At 41.9% G+C, this 24,993-nt stretch overlaps 1 protein-coding gene across 2 annotated transcripts in view; it reads left to right on the top strand.

Annotated features, from left to right (window-relative positions):
* LOC132990657 (ephrin type-A receptor 7-like) overlaps nucleotides 1-24,993 on the top strand; it is a 177,899-nt gene that overhangs the window by 120,390 nt on the left and 32,516 nt on the right. For both annotated transcript variants that reach the window (XM_061059009.1, XM_061059010.1), the window contains exons 6-8: nucleotides 15,357-15,481; nucleotides 20,140-20,425; nucleotides 22,359-22,467. In XM_061059009.1, coding sequence (XP_060914992.1) covers nucleotides 15,357-15,481; nucleotides 20,140-20,425; nucleotides 22,359-22,467 — 520 coding nt within the window. The remainder of the gene's footprint in view (nucleotides 1-15,356; nucleotides 15,482-20,139; nucleotides 20,426-22,358; nucleotides 22,468-24,993) is intronic.

Here is a 24,993-nt window from a genome sequence, read left to right as displayed (position 1 = left end):
CCATCTTATCCCTTTTTCTGCTCTCCCCATAAACTCACTATTCTTAGCTGGTAATTTCTCTCTCTCTCTCTCTCTCTCTCTCTCTCTCTCTCCTCTCTCTCCTTTCCCCTTTCCATCCACAACCATCTTCTCTTTGTGACATAATCGGTGCTGCCCCCGTTTCCACCGCATCGCTCTTCTTTTGTCCCCTCTACAACTCTTTCACCATCTTCTTTCACTCGCCTAGTTTGTTTTTTTCTGGGCACTGTAAAGCCTGTTACCCGCGGGTGGTGTGGTTTTAGCGGGCAGCTGGCGGTGAGAGGTGAGAAAGCCTGAGGATTTAAGGGCACGGTCTTAGTTGTGGGAGGGGAAGGTGCTAGTGGGTGCTATGTTAGGGCCAAAACCACACAGATGCACACACACGGGGGGTCGATTTAAATCCACGCATGCACTCAGATTTTCTTTCCTCGTGGGTGAAAAGAGTCTGAAGCAGCATTTTAAATCGAGTGACACCAAAACCCCCCTCCACTATTAAAACCACATTTAATGGAATATTTCAGAAGCATTTCCTCAAACTTCCACATGTACAGTGGAGGAGTGCATTTCTCCCAGACAGATTTGGGGTTTTTATCAGAATTCTCCAGGCCACTAAGGGGAAGGGCGGGGGGTGGGGGGGGGGGGGGGGAGTTCTGCATGGTGTGTCAAGGATGGAAGGATGGATAAAAAGACAGAAAGAGAGAGAAATGTGAGGGGAGTTGTGTGAGGAGATGGGGCATGGGCTCAGTAAATAGGGGGATCAGTTTTGCCCTGGGCTCATGGGGCCCCCTTATCCAGCTGTGGATTAGGGATGCATATATATTTATATATGTGTGTGTGTGTGTGTGTGTGTGTGTGTGTGCATATTTCCACATGTGCACTTAACCATGCTGGCATGCTATACGCTCAGTGCATCACTTCATGCTTGATTTGTGTGTGTGCAAGAAATGATAATGACATCTTGCCTCTGCGTGGTTCCGTGTATGTATGTTTTGTGTGTGTGTGTGTGTGTGTGTGTGATCAAAACACACTCGGGGTGAATGTCTTCCCCCCCCAGTGGTACATCCAAAGCGCTTTAGCTGAGGCAGAAAGGAAGGGAGGGATGGGGTGGAGGTGGAGGGGTCAGGGAGGAGGAAGGATTGGCATTTCAATATCCTGAGAGGATTACTGGTCGGGCTTTAGATGGTCGCTCCCCGCAGAGCTGCACGGGCCAGAGAGATGGAAGCATAAAAGGTGGAGAGGGTAGAGGAGTGAATACAGAAGTGGAAGGGGTGAGGGGTGTAGCATTGTGAGCAGAATGTCTTCTGAGTTCAGGGGAAGACGGAGGTGCAGGCTGTTGAAGAGCAAAACAAAAGTACACTGTAAAAAAAAGTGTTTGCATACAGTACAAACTTTTCCATGTTAGTGTAGTTTTTTTAAAAAAAGTATCTGCATGAGGAGAACATTTGCATGTTGTTGTGGGTGGATGAAAGTCAGGAGAAGAGGTCTGGAGATAAATCGTAGAGGAACATGAAGAGTCAAAGACAAGAGAGGGCGAGGAAAATGTGAGCCGAGCAGCAGCAGAGGAAATATTGTGTTAGACTACAGGAGGATGAGAACGGTAAAGTTAAAGAGAAGCAGATTGTACCGCCTTCTGCTTCCTGCGCTGATTAAAGTCAAAAGGAAGCAGGATGCAGCAGGATCCCGGTATCAGTGCTGGAAGAAGTTCTCCGATTTTTTTTTTTTTACTTCTGGATGTTAAGCACAGTTTGAAAACACTCTGTTATTACTCCACTCTCGTCAACAAAGCCTACATTTAATATGTTGCTATGGTTACGTACGGCTAAATGTACCTTTAAGATAATTAAAGTTAAAGTAGTTATTTGACAGAAAACGCACTGAATGGATGCAAAGTGAGTTACGGATATTTAAGAGATGATGGGAAGAAGACAATTTAACCTCCTCTGACTCTCTGGTTGTTTTAAGAACTCTGGTTCCTTTTTAAATTTTTTTTTAAATTTTGGGGCTTTTTGTGCCTTTAATGGAGAGATAGGACAGTGGATAGAGTTGGAAATCAGGTGGGACTTGAACCCGGACCACAGCCTCCATACACGGGGTGTGCGCACTAACCACTGCGCCACCAGCACCCCCAAGAACTCTGGTCCCTGAGTACACACACTCTATTTGACTGTTTGAATATTTATAAGTTGAGCATGAATTAATTCGGCGTCGCACTTCCACCTCATCCTGACAGAACAAAAAAAAAAGTCAGGTCATATCTTATTCCTTTCTTTTTTCTTCTTCCCATACTTTCTCCTCCTCCTCCTCCTCTTCGTCTTTGTGTCACTTACTTTCCAGTTGCTCTCCACTGTCACACCTCCCCCCCTCCTCCTCCCTCCTCCTCCCTCCTCACCTATGGAGGCGTTTGGATCCTTCTTTGCCTCCTTAATTAGAAGTGATGGGAAGGTGAGGCTTCAGCAGGCACCAAATGAATAGAGTCATCAAGCTACTTTTCAGGACTATAGCCCAGCCACTTAAGACTCTCTTTCAGCCTGTGATGGGAATTTTAATTGCCTACCTCTTGGCTTATAATTGGAGTCTATGAAGAGGCACTCTGAGGGTCTTATTTTAGTGTGTATGCTCCTGTATGTGGATTTTTACAGGCTGCTTTTTTTTGTTGTTCTGGGAATTGTGGTATTCAATTACAGGAACAAAAACAAAGCTTGGAGGGGAAAAATGTTATCCTCCATAATCAGAGTATTAAACAAAGCTGCAGGGCTGTCTTTGGTGCACATTTTTTTTGAGTGTGTGTGCCAAAAATACTCTCAGGAGGGGGAGAGAAACAGGTGAGAACACAAACTCTCAGAGGCTAGGAAGAAAAGTTCAAACTTCAAAATCATCCATCCCTTCTCATTTTCCCCGCCAGGTCTTTACCATGCCTCTGCTGTTGAGAGGGATCTGGTTTTGTGTTCGGTGTGTGCGTGCCATCTTTTTTTTTTTTTTTGGGGGGGTTTGTTGCTGGAGGGGGAGCAGAGATTTGGCGGCGTCCTGCTGAGAGAGAAAGTTGTGCAGGGGATGCAGCTTGTCTCTCTGAATGACAGCGTGCTCTGATACAGCAGTGGGGTGGCTGACAGACAGTTCAGCTCATCAGACCAACAACGCACACAAGTTTACAGCTTTCTGTCAGCCCGTATGCCTTTTACAGTATTTCTAAACATTCAGGTGTTTTGAAAAGATGTATATTTTTCATAACTTCCATTCAAGTTTTGACCACATTAGACGGCCACTTCTCTCTGTGCTCATCTCTGCTATCCTCTTCACATTCTCCCAGACATGAGGAGCATCCGAGCCCTCTGATTATTGACAATTAAAAAAAACAAAAATACAACCCTGAACATTTTTCATTAGAAAATGCTTAAAACTACGACGGAGGATTAGGGCCACGTTAAAAAAAAAAAAAAAAAAAGGGGGTAAAAAATTTTGAGATTCAAATCGTAAGTTTACGATAATAAAGTCGTAAATTTACGAGTTTATTCTCGTAAATTTGCGACTTTAATCTCATAAATTAACGAGTTCGAGACCAGCCTGCGTGAAAATTATGAAAGTAGAACTCTTACAGTCTTTAAAGAATAAAAGAATAAAGTCGTTATTTTAGTCTATATCAGAAGAGCAGCAGCATCCTGTTCTCAAATGACAAACATGGAGCATCTTGTCATAAAGGTTCTCGTAAATTTACGACTTTAATCTCGAAATTAAAAAAATAATAAAAAATGAACGTGGTCCTAATCCTCCGTCGTATAAAACAATCTGAGAACAACAGTCTGTAAAATAAAAAGCTGCATTATTTCAATCACAGTATTTGTTAACATTTCTGTTTTGTTTTTTTTGAAACACAATAAATATGCAGGAATATGAAAGATATGTAGTGTAAAAAAAAAATGGTGCCAAAGAAAACCTCTTAAAGTCCTTGTTTAGAGGGGCTTTTTAAAAAAAAAAGTAGTATACATCTTTTGATGCAAACTAAGATACAGGGACAAAGGTTTGGATCTTTGTCGTCTTCTAAAAACATGCAGCGGCACAATTTAAAATAATCTGAACTATCCCTTTAAATTCATGTTCTCAATGCTTCCTCGAGCACTACATTCTCTAAATAAAGAGTGTAATACATATGATTGATCGCCTCCTTTCTCAGATTATAATGGATTTGACTTGATGAAGTTTTTACTAAGTTAGCTGTGAGTAATATAGACTAGAGACGTGAACGTGTCTGCATGCATATTCTTATACTTGCAGGCCTGTCAGAGCAGATGCTGTTTCCTCACCTTCTTATCCAATTACCTGCAGCAGGCTTGGGTCAGCTTCACTCGACGTGTATGTGTGTATTTGTGCGTCTGCATGTGTTCTGTGTTTTTATTTGTTGGAGGCTCCGGGCGGACGTTGCCTGGCTTGACGGACGTGTCCTGATCAGACCATGTATGTCTCTGCCTCGAGGCTGCAGCACACTGGGCCTGAAGAGTGTTCAGAATCAGTCAGTGTGCAGCTGTCAAGAGCAGTTTAAGTAAGTCGGCTCCTAGTCGCTCTCTCCCCTGATGGTAGTGTGGGTTGCCAGATTTGACAGATTTTGTAAGCACTCTAAAGCTTTAGCCAAAAGGTAAAAGGTTTTTTTTTTCTTTTTCTCTATATGGCGCTCTTCACTCACCACACAAAGATGATTAACACCCGTTTGTGATCTTTCTTTGATTGTGTAGAAATGTTTCAGCGGTTTATTTTCAGCTTAACTTCAGGACCTGGTGGGTTTTTTTTCACAGCTGGATTCTGTAGATCAAGCTATTTAGAATATATCACACAGCGAGAGACTCTTTTTTTCCTGCCTGCTTGTTCGCTCACTGTTCTGTTCTGCCCACCCACCCACCTACTGACTGACACTTTTAATCAATCCATCACTGAGACTCTCCTCTACGCTAAAAAAACACTCGCACACGCTCGAAAAACCTTGGAGGATCAAGCTCCTGCAGCATATAATCCTGCAGTTTAGATGGAAATGAGCCCCGTCCAGGTGTCTTCATTACATCATCCCTCTCTGACGGAAAAACATCCACATTTGTTTGGACATTTTTTCCAAACCTCTGATAAAAATGATTTTTACAACAAAATGTACCTTTTTCTAGCAGCTTGCTTTGTTTTTCGCTATTTGGTTGTTTGGTGCAGATCAGAATAATTGGGTAAAATGTAACTGACTTGGAGATTAGTCCCATATTGGAACATCCATAATAGCGATATCGTCACTCTGTTATATAATTATTGTAACCTAGGAAAGAAACCTTCTTCTAAATAGATCTCTCGGCTAGTTTGACGCACCACAACGCTACTTCATGTGACTCCTCACGGTGACACTCACGACATAAATCAGGGACACAAGAACCAATGTGATTTGGCCAAAGAATATGTGGACTGCGTTTTTTTGTTGCTATAGTAACAATAGACATGTCATTTCACCTGCAATAAGCTTCATATGCCTTTACACTAGTATAGCCTGTAACCCAGCAACAAAACCAAAGGGTCAAAACACTTGTTTCTCTTTTATTCTTGAATGCTGCATATTCAACCAATCATATAGTGTACCCCCTAAAGCATTAAACATGCAGTATGTAGAATTTATGACAATATTTACATAAAAATATCAGCTTTACATAAAAATGTTGTTGAGTATTGCCTACTTACATTGCCTCAGATATTTCTAAGAGTTATCAAAGCAAGAGAAATCCGTAATTTTATAGTAGTAACGGGACGCGTCTTGTCGCGGCGGCCGCCATGACAGACAGAATCTTTTATCGTTGCCGTGGAAACACCAGAGTAGCAGAGAGAACTCCCATGATTCCCCGCCAGCCTTGACGTCACCTTTTTTTAAAGTTCCCTGGCGGCGGAATCCACATATTGTTTTCTTCTCCTCCTGAAGTCCTCGAGGACTTTACTCAGGCTCTGGTCCCAGCCGAGAAAATGTCTCCAAAAGTTCTTAGTTCTCCAGGAAAGGTCCTGCTGTGGAAACGTAACTTAAGCTTAAAGTTAGCAGCATAGAAAACAACTTCAGTACAAATAAAGTGATGGTACGTACTTGAAAATAACTCAAACAGCTACTCGTCCGTGGGGAAACTTTGGTAATTTCATAAAGAAATATATGCATGCAAACCCACAACCCACTGGGATATGGACCCCCCGACAGAAATGCTTGTGGCGGTAGGTGTATAACAAGCCCAGGGGACAGCAGCACCAAAAGAAACATAATGTTCCCACTCCCCTGTTGTCAGTCACATAAATCGTCACACCATGCGTTTAACCCTCAGATGGAAGCCGGTGGTGCTGCGCCCGCCTGGGAACTCAATCTTCTTCCCCATTAACCCTTTGAACACGAACACGCCTGACAGATACGGCTCTCTCAATCATCCCAGCCTACGACTTGTAGCTTATCTCATCTCTTCATTACAAACACTATCACTCTTTAATATGCGTGGGGCACATGGGAGCGTGTAAAGTTGCACATGTGAGAAGTAGAAGAATGAAACCCCCCCTCCTGACAAGATGGATGTCATCTCAGCGGAGGCACCAACAGGCCCGCTGGGAACGACGGATTCCCCTGAGAACAAAGACGAGATGGAGATAGGGAGACGGTGAGGAAGTAAAAAAAAAAAGTTAGAATGAGTCCAAAATGTTCAGCCGTGCTCTCGCCGTGGCCTCTGGGGAGATCAGCTCCTCTGCCTGTCTCCTTTGATAACGACACAGAGATGCCAGTTGTACCTCAGCTGCCTCGGTGCACAGAGATGCAGCAGCCTACAGCCATGGCTGCCATTTTCTGCCAAAGTCTTTTCATAGATCTACCTGCCATGGAGACCCGAGCATACAGCTGTCACATCACCGCCAGTGTGTGCATGATTGGGAAGCAAGAACCAAGTCTGACTAGGAACTGAAAAGTCCTTGTGGTTAGCGAAGAAACATTCCTTCAAGCCTTCATTTTTTTTTTTACTTTTTATTGTCATCATGTCTTAACATACAGTACACATATTCTATATTCAACATAAGGATGACAATATTTTTACATTTCAAGTGGTGTGGTGTCAAAAAGGTTGTGTCCCCCAGCAATGTGGAAATTAAAAAAAAAACCACTTTCAATACAGAAACATGTATTACAGTTTGTTTAAAGGCTTTATATGTGATTTTTTGATCCAGCAGATGTCGCCCTTGAGCACCAGCATGAAACCAAAACAACTCGCGGTGCATTGTTGTGTTAGCATGCTAATGCTAGCGATCTTTATTCTGCTCGTATCTTCACACTGCATGTAAATTTACCTGAAATGAGCGTGATCTAGAAACACAGTTAAGCAGTGAGTACAGTATGTTATTCTTCTTTTCTCTAGTCCCTCAATTAAACAACTTTTATACACAAGGGGAGGAGTCAGCCGGCCGTCCGGGCGATGTAAACAAAGTGAAGATAGGACTCTGAAAACATCACAGACAGTGGGACTCGGGTGTTACACCCATTGTAGACAGTCATGACTCACAGAGTTATTTTCAGAGGATAAACTTGATTTCTATTATATTTAAGTGTGAAAAATATCACATATTACGGTTTTAAAGTAGCTTGAAGTCAAACTGAGGTAGCTTGGATCTGTGTTCATAAATTTTTCCCTCCAAGGTTTTCTTCCCTTTATCTACGATATTTAACATCTTTAGGAAGGGCAAACAAACAAATTAGTTATATGAAATGAAAGAATAAAATTAAATTAAAAGAAAGCGAAGAAGAGTCAAAGGAGAAAGAAAAGAGAAAGAAAACAAAAAGAAACAACAAAACAAAAAAACCTAGGTGGTGCTCTTCTAAGCCTTAACTTTTGGTTACATTACGTTATAGTATGTTACATTATGGTACCATACGATATCATGATAACATAGCTGACTGAACCTCAAGCTTCTGACATAGAAATCCATTATGTCTTTGATTTTTTTGGAGTATCATCAAATGCTTTTTAATATTTATAGTCAGTACAGCCTACGCTAAAAGGTTGTCTGGTCATTAAACTATAATGACTGAATTAGGTGTTAAAATACAGTCAGTCAAGAAAGAGAATAAGGAGAATATTCATTTTTTTGTTTCACCAAAAAGAATCTGAAAATGTACTTATGGGACAGGTTTGCCGTTTGCAGCTTCTTAAATCTACTTTACATGAAAGTAGATTTTTAGTTCCCACATATTTTAAACATCATACCAGTTCAAGTAACATGAAAAGGAAGAGTACTTTTCTGTTTGTCTCAGGGGTGGAGAAACGTACTCACACCTCAGATTCTGCTAAAACGAGACCTTATAAGCAGAGTGAGAATCTATGAAAAGCTTGAATGGCAGCCGGCTGTGGTTTGTACTCACAGCCTGTACTGTATATGTAAGTTTAATCACAGAGAGGAGCAGCTGTGTGCAGCCTTTTGGCCATTTCACACCAAACTCCCTCTATTATACTTCACTTTGCGGCTCTCATCATCGTGTCCCTTTTGAAGTCTATAGACCATTATCTGTGTCAGGGATCGGTATGTGTACAGAGGAGCTTTCATACTGGATCTTATCAGAAGTCTTATATCTCGGTGATGAGTGTCTGTCAGTGGGTCCGCTGTATGATGAGGCTCTGGAAACGTCTGCTGCGTACTTCAGCAGCAGAGCTGAGAGGCTTATTGCCCACAAGGCCATCACTTCTTCTTTATTACTTTGTGTGTTCTCGTGTGTTTGCACATGTGTGAGTGCTGAAGACATTTCAGATGGCGGTCGGCATTGTTTTCCTCCTCTTGAATAAACGACGCCAAACCCAACACTACCCACCGTTTTCTGCCATGCTCGTTGCTTTGGTGTGTTGAATCCTAGACGCGCAATATTTTCTGTTGGGTCTTATAGACTGATTCCAACAGACGGTTTGTGGACGCTGACATATTTCACAGTAATTCAACTTGAGTGAACATCCCAGCCCACAGTAATGCTAACGTTAGCCTAGCCATTAGCTAGCTAGACAATGCTACTCGTTTAACCATGCTAGGCAGTTGCAAAATAGTCTCCAGTGTAAACGAAAACCTACCGTGCTGTTTTCATTGGGAACAAAATTCATTTCTGTTGATATTCTTGATCCACTGCTGGCGCACAGCTACGTCTTCCGACCGCCCGGGGAATCTATGTAAACCATACGGTCTCAAGCAGGGACACTCTTCGTGAAGTAAATGTTTGTGTTCTGAGCACTCGGTTTTTTTTTCCAAACTTGAAGTTTGCCGCTGTTGTTGGAGCAGCCGAGAACTGCACAAGTTCTTCCCGAACCCCGTGGCATAGTTTTACAATTAATAAAACACACAGAAAGAGGATTTTTTTTCACTTCTTCACACACAGCATTTAATCGCACTAATGTTGTAGGAAGAGGTCACCGCAGTAATGGCAGTTTGTCAACTTCCGTTTTTTCTCTGGATCGGTGTTAGCATTTAAGGCTCAGCACAACATTCTTGCATGTCCTGTTCTCAACATGAAACCCTTGTTCCATATCTTTTTCTGACTTCCCAATTCCTTTTAATTTTTTTTAAAGTAATTCAGCACAGACCTCTGCAGACCTTGGGAAATGTCCCTACCACTTGAAAATAAAAGTTCAAACTTAGTGTTAATGTACATATTTCAGGTTCAAGGTTGTCTTTATTATCCCTGTGAGAGGGCAATATGTCTCGCACTCAGCAGTAAAAACAAACAAACATCCAGCTAACTATCAGCATACAACATAAGGACACTAAAAAGTAAAAGTCCAATTCAGATTCAGATTTTTTTTATTTTTGTCCCACAAGGGGAAATTTGCATTGCAACAGGAGCACACAGAAGACAAGAAACACAAGGACAGCATCACCATAAAACATAAACCAAAACGAATTTTAAAAAATAAAAAAAATAAAATCAGTCATGAGCCCATACCAGAATGGAAATCCAAGTTATTAAAGTGCAAAGTGGAGGTGTGCAAATGTGCAATTCGAGTGCAAAAAAGAGCAACAAATAGCTAATTGTTGTTTAACATATTAACCGCACTTGGTAAAAATGAGACCTGTAGTCTTTTTGAAAGACTGGACAATGGACAATAAATTCAATATGTAAAAAAAAAACAGATGAAAAAGCAACACAGATAGTTGTTTAAAATGGCAAGGGCAGCAGGGACAAATTCATTCCTTAGTTTCTTTGTCCTGTATGCTGCTGGCAGGCTGAATCTGCGGCCAATCAGAAGCAACTTGGACAAAGGATGACTGCAGTCAGCCAGGATTGACCTGGCCGTCTTCAGAGTCCTAGCTTCAAGTGTGAGAGGTCAAACAGTGACGAACCTGCGATTTTACCACACATTTAAATCACAATAATATCCTGTGTGTTCAGAATTTGTTGAGTTCGAACAGTTTGCACATTGCCACTGTGTCAGATGTTATAGCCCTCTTCAGTTCAGCTGCAGAGGTGGAAATACAGCTTAACCTTTTGTATAACTTTCTATATATTTTTGTTAAACCTTCTGGAGCTTCTGTGTGATTGTGTATTCATAGAGACACCGTGCACACCTGTGTTTTATGTGTCAGATTGAGCTGTGTGATGTGGAGTCTGGAGGCATATGCATAATTCAGAACAGAAAGAAGGAAAGCGTAGCTGCAGGAGTAGATGGTGCAGCGGGTTGACATTGTGTTCCTGGTCTGGAGTGTTACACTCGCTTCCTCTTTCTGTTTTGGAAGGCAAACGCTTTGAAAGTCTGTGTTCCTTTTCTTCTAAACCATCATTTTACCACCTGTGTTTGTTCTTTTTTTTCTCTCTTTCTCAATTTCTTTAATGCTGTGGGAGTAATTGCTTTACTTTCTAACGAGCATGGCTGCAGTTTGCTTCCTCTAAACCTTCTAATGAATGCCTTCACAGAGTCATTTATCATTAAGAATCATTTATCTGTGAGTGTTTATTTACATTCCTGTATTCTGTGCATTAGCATTTTTCTTCGTTTACCGCCTGAAGCTACCCAGACCACATCATCATTTATCATTTATGTAACATCAGTATCATTTATGTTACATTCAATGTACCTGAGATCAAAATAAGAATAACTTAAAGCTTTAAATCAGTGTTTATACTTACTAAATGGCATCTAATGAGATTGTTTAGGTCCTGACTCACTCCCTTTTTTTTTTACATAAGATTAAACACATTCTGGTTTAAAGGTCACATATTATCCTCCTTTTTAACAAGTTTATATAAATCTCAGAGCTCCCTAAAACATGTGTGTGAAGTTTCTTGTTCTAAATCCACTCTGATCCTGTATTTGATCATGCCTATAAACCCCTCTAGTTCAGCCCTGCTCAGAACAGGCTGTTTCTGTGTCTGTATCTTTAAATATGTAAATGTGCTGTGTTTGACCACGCCCCCTCTCTGGAAGGGCTTGGGTGTACTCGGCTTTCTCGCTCCATGTCCTATTGTTGACGATTAGAAGGCAGACTCAGAGGGCAGAACAAACACCTAGCTGTGGGAGTGTCACCCACCTGGGGGAGGGGCTACTGCCCTTTGTGATGTCATGAAGGGAAAATCTCCAAACGGCCTGTTTGAGCACACATTTTCTGAAAAGTGGAGCAGGCAAAAGACAGAGAGGATGGACTTGACTCATCATTGGGGGGTTTGTAGACAGACTAGAGACACATTAATTCAATGAATAAGAATTAATTGAATTAAATATGAATACATTCAAGTAACTTCACTTAAAAGATCAAGGAAAAGCCAGAAAGAAAATCTGATCAGGTGTCATAACTATATGACTTCATCGTTATCATTTTTTATTTTAGTAACGTTAAGTATTTTTTGTAATTCAGTTTTGAAAATAACAAAAATAAATCACCCGTTGAAACGAGACTGTCACTGAATCCAACAGATTTGAAAGTCTTTGAATAAAAATATCATGTTGAATTGTTACATGTCTACAAAATCCCCCCTTTTTTAAATATGAATCAGGAGCTAAGAGACAACCACACACACACACACACACACACACACACACACACACACACACACTCACTCATGCAGGTTCATTATGCTGTCTGTATTCTCTTCTTCTATTCAGCTTGATTGGGTAGGCATAAAATCAGCGCTCATGGAGGCACACACAGATCCAAACAAACACAGAAACACACCCACCCCTCCTCTCTGATACCGCAGAAGTCACCATGAATAATGGAAAAATACCTGTATTTCCAGAGACATCAAAAAAAAAAACACACAGAAGGAGATTGACAGCGAAAGAGAGAGAGAGACAGACGCATCGAGTGTGTCTTTGATCTGCCGCCTAAAATGACTGTAATATCCTGCTGTATGAGAGGAGCAATGAAGGAACCGCACCGAGTCTTTTGTTTGTTTTGTGTGGATGTGTGGACTGTTTTTGTGTGTATCATAGTTTGGCTCGTGTGCGACTCGAGTGACAGGCAGAACGTGTTCATTACTGTGGCAGGAATAAGATGAATGGTGGGTAAAGGTCAGGAAAGAGAGGAAGAGGAAGTGAGGAAAAAGGAGCAGTCATCTGATTGAAGGGAGTACGGTTAGAATGAGAAAAGATGGCCGACCATACACTGTAAAAAACAAAGAGGCCACCCTAATGTCACCCATTTGTTTTTGCCATCCTGGTGTGTTTGAGAACAGGAAATGTCCATATTTGGATGGATAGGCATTGTGTTTCTGTCCTGACTGACATTTCTGCTTTGTTAGTCTATTTGTGCTTTCACACATGCACAAAACTCCTTAAAACGTTCTTGAAAATTTGAACGTTTGTGAATTCACACAGTCAAATTATTCACTGCGACTATACACAGATTGTTTTCCCCCAGCCCCCTTCATACATTGTTTATGTGAGTATGGGGGGAGCTGATGTGCATCAGGAAATATTCAGGAAAGTACCATCAGGATGATGATATTTATATCCTGTCACCACGACACAACCCTAGACTGTATAACGAGCGATCTGTGAGAGCTCCGTGTATGTAATGAAACCGCTTCATCATGTTTTCTTTTTGGCCAGTATGTTCTTCTTCGCTTTTCAATTTATTATGTGAATGTGTTGAACTACACGCAGCGTTGATATAAAAGCAGAAAACTGTCATCAACTCTGTTTCTTTGGCCCTGACCTCAAAGTTAACGAAATGTCAGCAATTCTTTGTTTTCAACCAATTTAAAGTTGTTTTTTTAATCACTCAATTGTGGTTGATAAACTCCATATTGACCAATTAAAGTCCAAATATTGGCATCCATCTCAGGAAGGAAATGTTGCATCAAAACAAATCTACTCCTGTAGCGTTCCCAAGGATCCTTAAAATGTCTTTAAAGGTCTTATAATAATAAACAGATATTGAAACATGGATGGTAAGAAACTGGAGGAAATATCTGAAATTCATCCATCCATCCGTCCATCCATCTGTCTGTCCATCCAGCCATCCGTCCGTCCATCCATCCGTCCGTCCATCATCCATCCATCCATCCTTCCATTTATCCATCCATCCATCCGTCCGTCCGTCCATCCGTCTGTCTGTCTGTCTGTCCATCCGTCTGTCCATCCATCCGTCCATCCATCCATCCATCTGTCCATCCGTCCGTCCATCCATCCGTCCGTCCGTCCATCCATCTGTCCATCCGTCCATCCATCCGTCCATCCATCTGTCCATCCGTCCATCCATCTGTCCATCCGTCCGTCCATCCATCCATCCATCCGTCCATCCATCTGTCCATCCGTCCGTCCATCCATCCGTCCATCCATCCGTCCATCCGTCCATCCATCTGTCCATCCGTCCGTCCATCCATCCATCCATCCGTCCGTCCATCCATCCGTCCGTCCATCCATCCATCCGTCCATCCGTCCATCCATCTGTCCATCCGTCCGTCCATCCGTCCGTCCATCCATCCGTCCATCCATCCATCCATCCGTCCGTCCATCCATCCATCCGTCCATCCGTCCATCCATCTGTCCATCCGTCCGTCCATCCGTCCGTCCATCCATCCGTCCATCCATCCATCCATCCGTCTGTCCATCCATCCATCCGTCCGTCCATCCATCCATCCATCCATCCATCTGTCCATCCATCCGTCCATCCATCCATCCATCCGTCTGTCCATCCATCCATCCGTCCATCCATCCGTCCGTCTATCCATCCGTCCATCCATCCATCCATCCATCCATCCATCCATCCATCCATCCGTCCATCCATCCATCCATCCATTCATACTGCTTGGAGGAAATATCTGAAAAGGGGTTTTAGAAAATCCTGAAGATTCCTTTATTTCGATGTGGAAGTTTTCAAAGACGGTTAAATATGATTATGTAGTACAAAAAAATGACATAAATCAACATTTTCTCCCCTTACTAATCCGTCCCCTAATGGCCTTAATGACACGGCTCCACCCAAACATAAAAGCCCTTTCACTCGTCTAACTGCACCCCCTTTATGTTTCTAAGTACTCGTGATTGACAGTCCCTTTTTGCTACTTCATTATACACAACATAATTATAACTTAAGCAACAGTGGGTGGGCGCTGGCTGATTATCATACAATGTGCTGCCTGTCTTTTTGTTGACGGAGAAACAAAGAAGTGCTCTTTAATGTGATTGCTTTGCTTTAGGCCTGGGCGTCTTGATTTGGTTTGGACAGCTCCGTGCGGATAATTCATCTTTCTGTTTGGTTCCCTGATGTGATCAATAAGAGATGAAATATCCGTCAGGTTGAATTTCACCGCGGCTCTTCCAAGATTGAGTCAGAGAAAAAGAAGTTCTGAGGTCAGTTTTTTAATTGAGAGACTCGGGGAGTTCAGATTAGGAAGCGTCTTCATCCGTTAGCTTTGTGTCGATGCGGACTTGTCAGTCAATCCATATCTGTATTGATCTATTGTCAGTCTCGATGTACCGACCAAGACACACACACTCAGACAAAGAAACCTGAAGCAGTGTTTGTCCATTCACAGAGTGCAATGAAGCTGTCTGCTTCAATAATTAATCTGTCCCCTCTCTCCTACCTGTCCTCTCTCTCTCTCTCTCTCTCTCTCTCTCTCTCTCTCTCTCTCTCTCTCTCTCTCTCTCCTCTTACATTTTACGATACAGTAGAGTTTACATTATAAATACAGTTTTAACATTCTCCTTCTACGAGAGTTCTCCGTTTCCCCCCCTTGACCTTTGTCTGCACTGTCAAATTTTGAGTGAAAACTGGAAATGCAGCAGAGTAAAGATTGTTTCTGACGGTGGTGATCTCCTTGTTGTATTTATATTGAATGAGACTGCAATCCCTAAACGTATCCCTCCTACTCTACTCTCCTCTCTTTGCAGCTCCCTCTCTGATCAGCGAGCTGCGAGCGGAGAAGATCGAGCAGAAGAGCCTAACCTTGGTGTGGAGGGAGCCGTCCCACCCGAACAGCAGCCGCACCGAATACGAGGTCAAATACTACGAGAAGGTAAATCCACTGTTGCATCATAATCTCCCCAAATCTTTGATTTCTTTTCTGTCTTCTTCATCTTATCAAGACTTTTATGCTTAGCCCAAGTTTTTTTTCTCCAGTTGACTAAAAGCAGAAGGAAAAATATGTCCGGAGATAAATGTGTGAGAATCCAGGAAATAGCAAACGACTGGTTAATGGAAAGTAACAAGAATATGTTAAGTGTTTGGGAGTTTACCCCTTTGGTATGATTATACAGCCATGTTTCCAAAAAAGTTGAGGCATCGTGAAGAATGTAAATAAAAGCAGAATGTGATGTGCCATGTACGGAGGCTGAAGTCCTCCAATCAGGTGGCCCGGGTACAAATCCGACCTCTGCCTCCTGTCCTGCATGTCATTCCCCACTCTCTCTCTCTCTCCCTGATTTCTGACTCTAACCACTGACCCGTCTCTACCATAAAGGCCCAAATAGCCCAGAAATAAATCTTAAAAGAAAAAAAAGCACAATGTGCCGCCGTACAAGACATTAGAACCCCATACTTGATTGAAAATAGCTCAAAGAAAACTTGTCAACTAATTGAGGTGATAAACCAAACGTTGCTCTCTCACTTTGGAACTAGTCAGCTGAAGTGTTTTTACAATCCTTTCATGCGGTCTACATCAGTTAGTTCTTAAACCACCAACAACTACTACTTTGTGACCCAAAGTTCTGACACTTTTTAACCACTCATACTTAATGAAAAACGTGACAGTGTGGACCAAAGACGGAAGAAAAATTGACAGAACAAAAGAAAACGTGTTTTAAAATCGCTTCATTGACTTTTTGCAACTATTTTTTTTCCTAGTACACATTTGCAACTCAATTGGACTTTTGGATCCCCACCCACCACTTGAGAACAGTGAAGATATGGTTTGAAATCGAGGTACTTTGGTGCATTTCAAAGTCCTATTAACCCCGAGTCCATATTATAGCCACATTCTCCTCTGCGTTGCTGAAAACACACTGTAATTTCATTGGCCCTATCACACCCATTTAACACGGCACTTAGTCAGATTGTGGCCGTCCCCATCAGCGGTCGTAGTTCTCACAGTAAATCTGTCATGCACGTAAAACCATAGCTGTCACGCTCACGCCTCTCCGCCTCTTTCAGTCGCTGCATTTTCTGACGACGCCAGACGGCTTTTTTTCCTTTCTTTTTTCGTATTTGGCTGTGTCACGCTCTCACCCACTTTCACACCTCTACCTCGTCTCTATATGCTACACCATATTTAATAAAGACCTGCTCCTCACTGATCCACTCCTTCTTCTTGAGGGGAAAGAAAATAGGGTAGGAATGAGGTACACAAAGTGAGACATTTTGAAAGAACGAGACCCCTGTGTGATACATGATTGAAAGAAACGAGTACAGAGGGGATTAGGGACATATGAGAAAGAAGATGAGTCGAAGGAAAGATGCTTGTAAGAGCAGGGTGAGAGAACGAAATAAATGAAGGTGCTTTATGAGAAGAGAAGCTGGATGAGGGGAAGCAGATAAATGGAAAGAGAGATAGGGATAGATGGGGAAGCCATGAGAGTGAGACAGAGAATTTGTTGACGGGCCATGAAATGAAAATGAAATTCCACTATACTGCAGCAGAGAGACTATTAAAGTCCGAGGAAATATGGTGGAGCTTACTCGTTGTAACGCCTTTTTTCTTTCTTTTGAAACGGGATGCATTTTTACAGTACACATAATACCTCGAGGTATTTATGAAATTATTCATGAATTCAATATTCTCTATTGGCATGAACGTAATAAAGGCATTAGTGCCAAAGCTTCAAGTGATACTCAGATTAGAATGGATAGATTAAGAAATGAGGAGAGAAGAGAAGAGAAGAAATGAAGGTCTAATCGTTGTTCTGTGAGTCTGTTCATGAGAGACTGTTGAATAATAACACATGGCTGCAGGGCCGACAAGTCTTTGGCTTGATTTTAATCTAAGCAATCCGAAATATACTTTAGTAACTTAAGTAATCGTTGTTTTTAAATCTAAAAGCTAAGACGTTAGTTTTTGGTGGAATCATGTACAAATGTTGACGACATCATTATGTTGTGTTCACAAACCCTGACGAGCTGTAGGAGATTTGTTTTTTATATGACACACTGGTTTAACTGATCTTTTATGGAATAGCCAAAGCCTTTGTTCTGGCATTCATTCGTCCATCCATCCATCCATCCATCCAACCATCCATCCATTCATACATCCATCCATCCATTTATCCATACATCCATCCATCCTTCCATTTATCCATCCATCCATCCGTCCATCCATTTATCCATCCTTCCATCCAGGCGTCCATCAATCCATCCATTTATCCATCCTTCCATCCAGGCGTCCATCAATCCATCCATCCATCCATCCATTTATCCATTTATCCATTTATCCATCCATCCATCCATCTATCCATCCATCAATCCATACATCCATCCATCCTTCCATTTATCCATCCATCCATCCATCCATCAATCCATCCATCCATTTATCCATCCATCAATCCATACATCCATCCATCCTTCCATTTATCCATCCATCCATCCATCCATCCATTTATCCATCCTTCCATCCAGGCGTCCATCAATCCATCCATCCATCCATCCATTTATCCATCCATCAATCCATACATCCATCCATCCTTCCATTTATCCATCCATCTATCCATCCATCAATCCGTCCATTTATCCATCCTTCCATCCATCCATCCATTGGTCTGTCCATCCATCCAGCCATATTGCTCGTCCCAGGCCAATCCCTGCTGTCATTGGGCAAGAACACGAGGTTACCCACAGCTGTCACTCAGAGACAAACAACAACAATAACTCATACGCAAAATTTAGAGCCACCATCACCTAACGAGCACGTCTTTGAGAGAAAGCAGGAATACCCAGAGAAACCCCACACATGCACGGGGAGAACGTGGGAGAATGTACACAGAAAGGCCCCTGTCAGGTCGGATATTCAAACCAGCAAACTTCTTGCTGTGAGGCGGCAGCACTAACCCCTGCAGACCCCTGTAGCCCCCTTAGTTCTTCTGTTTTACAAATAAAAGCTAAATCTTCTGTCTTTCACATTATTACGTTGTAAGTTTTTTCTAATACATTGTTATGTTACATACCATGTCAAAGGCAGAAGACAGATTGTTTGCTTTATCATTCATCAAATACCCTCCACATAAACACACAATAGCTCCAGCATAACGCCCAAAACATTCATAACCTTTCGGTTGGCCCAATTAAGAGACGTGCAACATTTGAATTCCTTAAAAAAATGTCATCATTGAAGACATATTTCTATTGAGGTTAACAATGTTGTGTCTCTAAACTTGCATTCCTTAAAAAAAACCCTGTAAGAATTCTGTTCGAAAACATGTCTGACTTTTGTATTTTTCTCTATTCATTAAATAATTTCAAGGTTTTGATTAATTATCACGGTCTTTTGTTTTACAAAATCCTTTGTTTGTAGAGTCATTTGAAGATCGTCCAATCAATGACATCACAATAAACAAAAATACACATAAGCACTAACTAACACATTTCTATTGGGAGGTTCAAATGGTCAAACATCTTACAACACCATCAGGTTGTTTTTTCCTTCTTCTGGTCCACAAAGAAACAGCACATTGTTGACGACAGTAATGACTAAATCAGTGCTTATTCATTTCTTGATATTACAAAGCGTCATCTCTGACTCTGTTGTTGTTTTTCTCCCACTAGTATTTTATCAGAATTCAGTGTTATTTTCTCTGCATTCTGCTCCTTCCCTTCCCGATTGAACCCTCTTTTATTCCTCACCTACTTTATTAAATCACACTTTGACTCCCCTGCTCTCTATACTCCCTCATCCTGTTGTGCTATTTTTGGACGTTTATTAAGAACGTAATAAAGATTTTGCGTGCAGCTCCAGATCCTCACGACCAAATGCTTAATCAAAAACTCCCTTCTGTTTGCTTTAACCATGCTGGTGGGATGTTTTCTCTGCATGTATGTCAGATTGATCAGATGAGTAGATCAGTTAAACAGAGCTCAATGTCAGCGTGTGAGTGATCTGATAAACATGCAAACACACATGGATGACATGCATGTTTGTTTAACCCTGAGCAAAGCTGCCAATCAGATTGTGCTGAAAGAACAAACATATGAGACAACAAATGGAGTGACGATGTTAATGTGTGTCATCTGCTCCCTTTCCTTTATTGTGTAAGGTGTGAGTCATACTCAGAGAGGGAAAAAAACAGATAAGGAACGTCTTTGGTTTATTTTCCTCTCTAATGAATCGACTCAGGATTGATTTGCAGAAGCACAGACTGATACTTCTGTGTTGACAGAAGGTTTAAGAAGTCAAACTCCTCAGGTCGTCCTGGCAATCTGTCTTCAAAACTTTCTGGGATTCTTCTAAAAAAAAGGCTGTTCCACTGAATCAATGAATAAAAAAACACAAAAAGCTCTTGATTTGGTTACCAAAAATGTCTCGCATGTCTCCCTCGAGCGTTACAAACTGTGCCTTTTTGGAAAATGAACATCTCACAAATGGATTCCACCTACTCGTCTCGCTCCTTCTCTTTCCTCCTCCTGTTTGCTTGTCTTTCTTTGCTTCCTCACTCTCTCACTCCTTCTATTTTTCACTTTCTGTCTCCGCAGGAACAAAAGGATCAGAGTTATTCTACTGTGAAGACCGCCGCGACGCGCATCAGCGTCAACAACCTCAAAGCCGGCACCACATACGTCTTCCTCATCCGCCCTTTCTCCACGCCGGCGCCTTCCTCGCCCCTGTCCTCCTCCCCTCTCTCGTCCTCCTCCTCTGCCTCCGCCTCGTCCTCCTCTACCTCTTCTTCCTCTTCTTCTTCGTCCTCCTCCTCTTCCTCTCCGCCGCCTATCGACTACGGAGCGTACAGCGCTCCCCTGGAGCTGCAGACTCTTGGCGAGTGTGAGTAGCCGTTTTTACGCCTCCTCACGTTTCCTCCTCGCTCTCTCCCCTCTCTCTCGGGCAGATTGGGATGGAGGGTTTGTGTGTACAGGCACCTGGCCAGCCCACACAGTGAGGCAAAGTGTTAGAGGAAGAGACACAGCGAATGGGGTGTAACTGTGTTTAAGAATATGTGTGAAGATTAGAGATTTTACCGGGAAGCTGTGAAACGGTTCTTCTTTGTGAAATTTGATACTGTGTCCCATGTGCCATCCAATAGTTTAGTTCAGACTCTCTTGCCTTGAACTTGGCATGAACTTGCCAAGTTCACCTCCTCCAGTTGCCTCTGCATTGTACCTTAATTCCTGATAATGGACACCTCCAAGGACATTATCCACAATGATCTTTTGATGTAGGTAAGATTAAGATTTCATTATACAAATTTCTTTCAAAATCGAGATCTGTTTGGGTCTGACTACTTCCTGAAAAATCCATTACCATACCCAAGATTCCAATGCAATGGAGGCTTTGTTCAATACTCCAGTAGAGGCTAACGACTTTGTAGCCACAGTTGTCATAGTTTCCAAACATCTTCTTTGTAGTTGTAAGATGTATAAATCATTAGCGGAGGCTTTGTCTGCATTCTTGTTGTCTACGTTTAATCATTTTAGGTGCTGATGCTTAGCTAGCACATTGATTTGGAGCAGTGAATATAATATTTCACCAAAAGTACTTGAAAGGTGACCATAATCTGGAATTAAATTACACCCGGCAGCCAACAAAACGGAGTATCCAACCAAGCTAGCTGCTAACACTGTTTATACAGTTCAACCCACCTGAGAGCTGCCCCGGCAGACCCTATCCTCCAGAGTTCCATAAGATCAGCTTCTACACAAAGGCTATTTCTTTTATTTTTTTAAGCAGCTCTGGATGCACATTTTAGGGCGAGAGGCATAACTTTTCGGGTTGATGCATATTCAGCATGCTGTAGTTGCCTGGGGCGAGATCAAGTGTCGACTGACCTTAAGTCTGACAGGGCAGCAAGCGAGCAGCCTCCGGTGGCCACGCACCAAATGCAAGCATGCAAAAAGGATTTCAACAGTTTTTACACTTTGCTACTCTCTAACTGACTCTAAGCACATGATTCAGTCAAGTGAATAATGCATAAGGCAAGTATGACTTTATAAGTGTGTTTGCTTCGGAGGCCAGCAGTAAAAGTTGGCACATGCACAGCTACAATAAAAAATACAAAAACAATGTTTGTCCTTTGGCAAATGTGGCTCTGATAATTATTATTCGACTTTGGGTAGATTGCCAATTGTTGCTGCCTGTTCTTCCATGTCTCAGGACAGCAAGTGGTTGTGTAGATCTGTGAAATTCTTGACCTTGGAAGTGGCAGCAGACAAATAATTTGTTTGTTCAGACTTTATTATATCCAGAGGCGAAATTCAGTTTTACACTGAAGTTATTGAAATGCATGCTCCAATCACAAAAGCCCAATATACACACACATGCACAAACAGGACCTTTGTACACTCATTGATAAAGATTGAGGGGGCTGCACACAGGGGACGCGCCCTGAGCTGTTGGAGGATCAGTGCGTAGTTTAAGGAAACCTCTGTAGAGAGTGAACTGGCACCTCTACAGCAACCACACCAATTTCCATACTTTGGTCTGGTCTAGGTCATGAGTTTGGAGTAAGTTACCATGGTGATCTGGCCAGGTTAGAAGAGAGCCAGCTCCTTGACATGAAAAAACTCTGACTTAAGGCTGAACAGACGCAGCTTACCCTCTAATCTTGCTTTGTTGAACACACCCCCGGGGGCAGGCTTTTGAAAGAATTCAGGTTAAAATGACTTTCACATTTGCGTCCCTTTTTAGAAAACCAAGAAACAAAGTCCACTTCTGTGTTTTTTTCTTCAGTGTGTTCTGATTATGTGTTTGTCGTTTCCAGTGGCCCTGGCGTCCAGCGAGCAGAGCCCGGTGGTGATCATCGTGGTCGTGTCTGTGGCCGCCCTGATAATGCTGCTCTCTATGGGGGTTGGACTGCTCATCTGGAGGAGGTGAATACACACTTACAGACATAAACACACATACAACTACAGAATAATACTCTACCCACTATAAGCATCCTATAGCTCATTTGATCACACTCAGCTTTTAAGACCCTTAGCATGTTGCGCTGACATGCACATGTGTACAAACACTCAATCATGGACTCAATCGCATATTCAATCGACTGTCACAAGCGACCCTGTTATAATCCAGATTACAGTAATCCATTGACAGGAGTATTCACTCCTAAAGGGATTTACTGCCATCGTTTAATATGCAGTGGCCAAATCAAAACCCCCCTTTATGTTTGTTTTTTTATGTGAGACATGCAGAATTATTTGCTGTCTAATTACATCTCACTAAGGAAATTGGGCATTGAAAACATTAAAGAGATATGATAGAAGTTAAATATGACATCTCACACATTTCAACTCATGCACAAGTTTGCCTTAAAGGGGTCACAACCTTTTTTACTTTTCACATCAAGAGCAGATTTCCTAAACATGTCATTTCACTGAATGTCCTTAAAGTATTGAATTTGAATGAATGACATTGGAGTTGCTACTAGTGTGACCTCTCTCTTCAGGGCACTGCTCCGTGTTATTAAATCAAGATTCTTTTCAGTTTTTCAGCATTTTGTGGAGACCATTCAGACTGCAGCAATCAGTGGGGTGAAGCTTCTGATTTTAAGTGGCAGCCTGGTACACTGAGGCCACTATAATGCCTCAATTTGGGTCATTTTTCCAACGCAAAGTGGGGAAATTGTAATGACCATCTGTAGAATTGGTTGAAGCAGGCCAATACGTCTTATGTTTAAAACTTTTTAAGTTGGACAATTTGAAGAAACATCTCTGCAAACTTTAAATGATATTCGCAGCCTCGGGTGATAAGAGGACATTGTTGGACATGTTCCAGTAATTACAGCATTGTCGCAACACTTCTACATCTGAGTTGAGGTAACTATCAAACTGCTACCAAAGAGAAGAACAGCAGTATTTCAGCAGGTTCTTAAGAGGAACCTTTTGAGCTCAGTGTTTTTTAGCATTGTGAGCTCATGTTTCATGTGCTGTGGCCAAAATGTTTGGGCCTCCTCTCCTCCAGATAGATTTCCTTTTGCCCTGATTTGATTTCAGTTGGGCCAATCACAACCGTTTATCTATAATGGGGTTGGTCCAATACAATTTCGGACCATCTTGAGGTCTTTTGTACACAACCAAGATGGCTGCTGCCAATATGGACCTTATGAACCTGTTATTTTGTCTGTTTTAACTAATCTATAGTGTTATGTAACATACAAATGGAAAATGTTTCTCTCTAAGTCTTCTTATTCCAAATCTCTAAAGCAGCAACTATTAATGGATAATCACATCATCTCAAACTATATCGATGAGTGATTCATTGTTTCATTCATTCTTCAAGAATTGATGTCAAACATTTGTTGTTTCCAGCGTCTTGATGACGAGAATTTGCCGTTATCTTTGTCATTAAAGACATGGTAATGAAGAGCCTTTGGTTGTTGGGCTTCTGGTTGGACAAACAGCACTTTCTAAGAGATGCTTTGAATTCAAAGAAAAGACAATTTAATAATCTTTTTCCACTTTTAAAAATAAATTATGTAGACCCCGATATTGTTTGAGCATTAAAATAATCATGGTATTTAAGCCCACCAGTTCTTCACATTGCGTTGTATTAATGGGTAATAGGGTCCAGAGGTGTTTTGGTCTGCTTCAATTGATAATGCCCCCTTGGAAACCAAAAATAAACTTACTAATTAGTGTTTACAAATTTGTCTTACTAAGCTATTGGCTATGGGGAAATTACAAATGTTCAAATCAATGCTTCCAGTCATTCAATGTGATAAAGAAGGAAACATAAACCACTTGTTCCAAACCCGTTTCCTTGGAGCCCCTGCTTGTATCTTAAGCCCTTTTCATAGTTCAATTCCAAAACATGCCGTAACAAAGCTCCACCATCATTACGCCTTAAGACAGTCATATTGATTCCGCAACGGGCTAATGTCGGTGTCCCAGTCTGTGGATTCACTTTGCCCTTAGGGTGTTGCGAAAGCAGGAGACAGCAAGGTATAGCAGGAGCTCCAAACACACACACACAGTCAGACATGAACACACACACACAGCGCTTAGCTCCCCCGCTGGCTTGTCGATCTTGTCTCGTTCCTGTAACGCCCATGTTACGACCTTCGAGGATGGCACAGTGGGGGGGACCACTTTGTACGCCTCCATAACATTTATCCTGAAGGCAAAACGTCACAGCGGCGACGTAAATATTGTTTCTTGAAATGGCAGTCAGAATAGGGCTCAAGAAAACTGACCACCCACCACCAACAATGTGGTACGTTGCTGTCAACATTTACATCAATTTTATTGGCTCTCATTCTGAGATGTTTGGCGACCCCCTCCAGGTTGGCCCAGACCTCAGGTTGGGTACCAATGAAATAACGTAGACGTAAACAAAAGAAAAAGAAAAACCTGCCAGACTTAACTGTTACGACAGCCAAATGCCAAAAGTCTAGA

Source organism: Labrus mixtus, chromosome 16 (assembly GCF_963584025.1).
Source record: "Labrus mixtus chromosome 16, fLabMix1.1, whole genome shotgun sequence".
Taxonomy (NCBI): Eukaryota; Metazoa; Chordata; class Actinopteri; order Labriformes; family Labridae; genus Labrus; species Labrus mixtus.
This window is presented reverse-complemented; position numbering and strand designations above follow the sequence as displayed.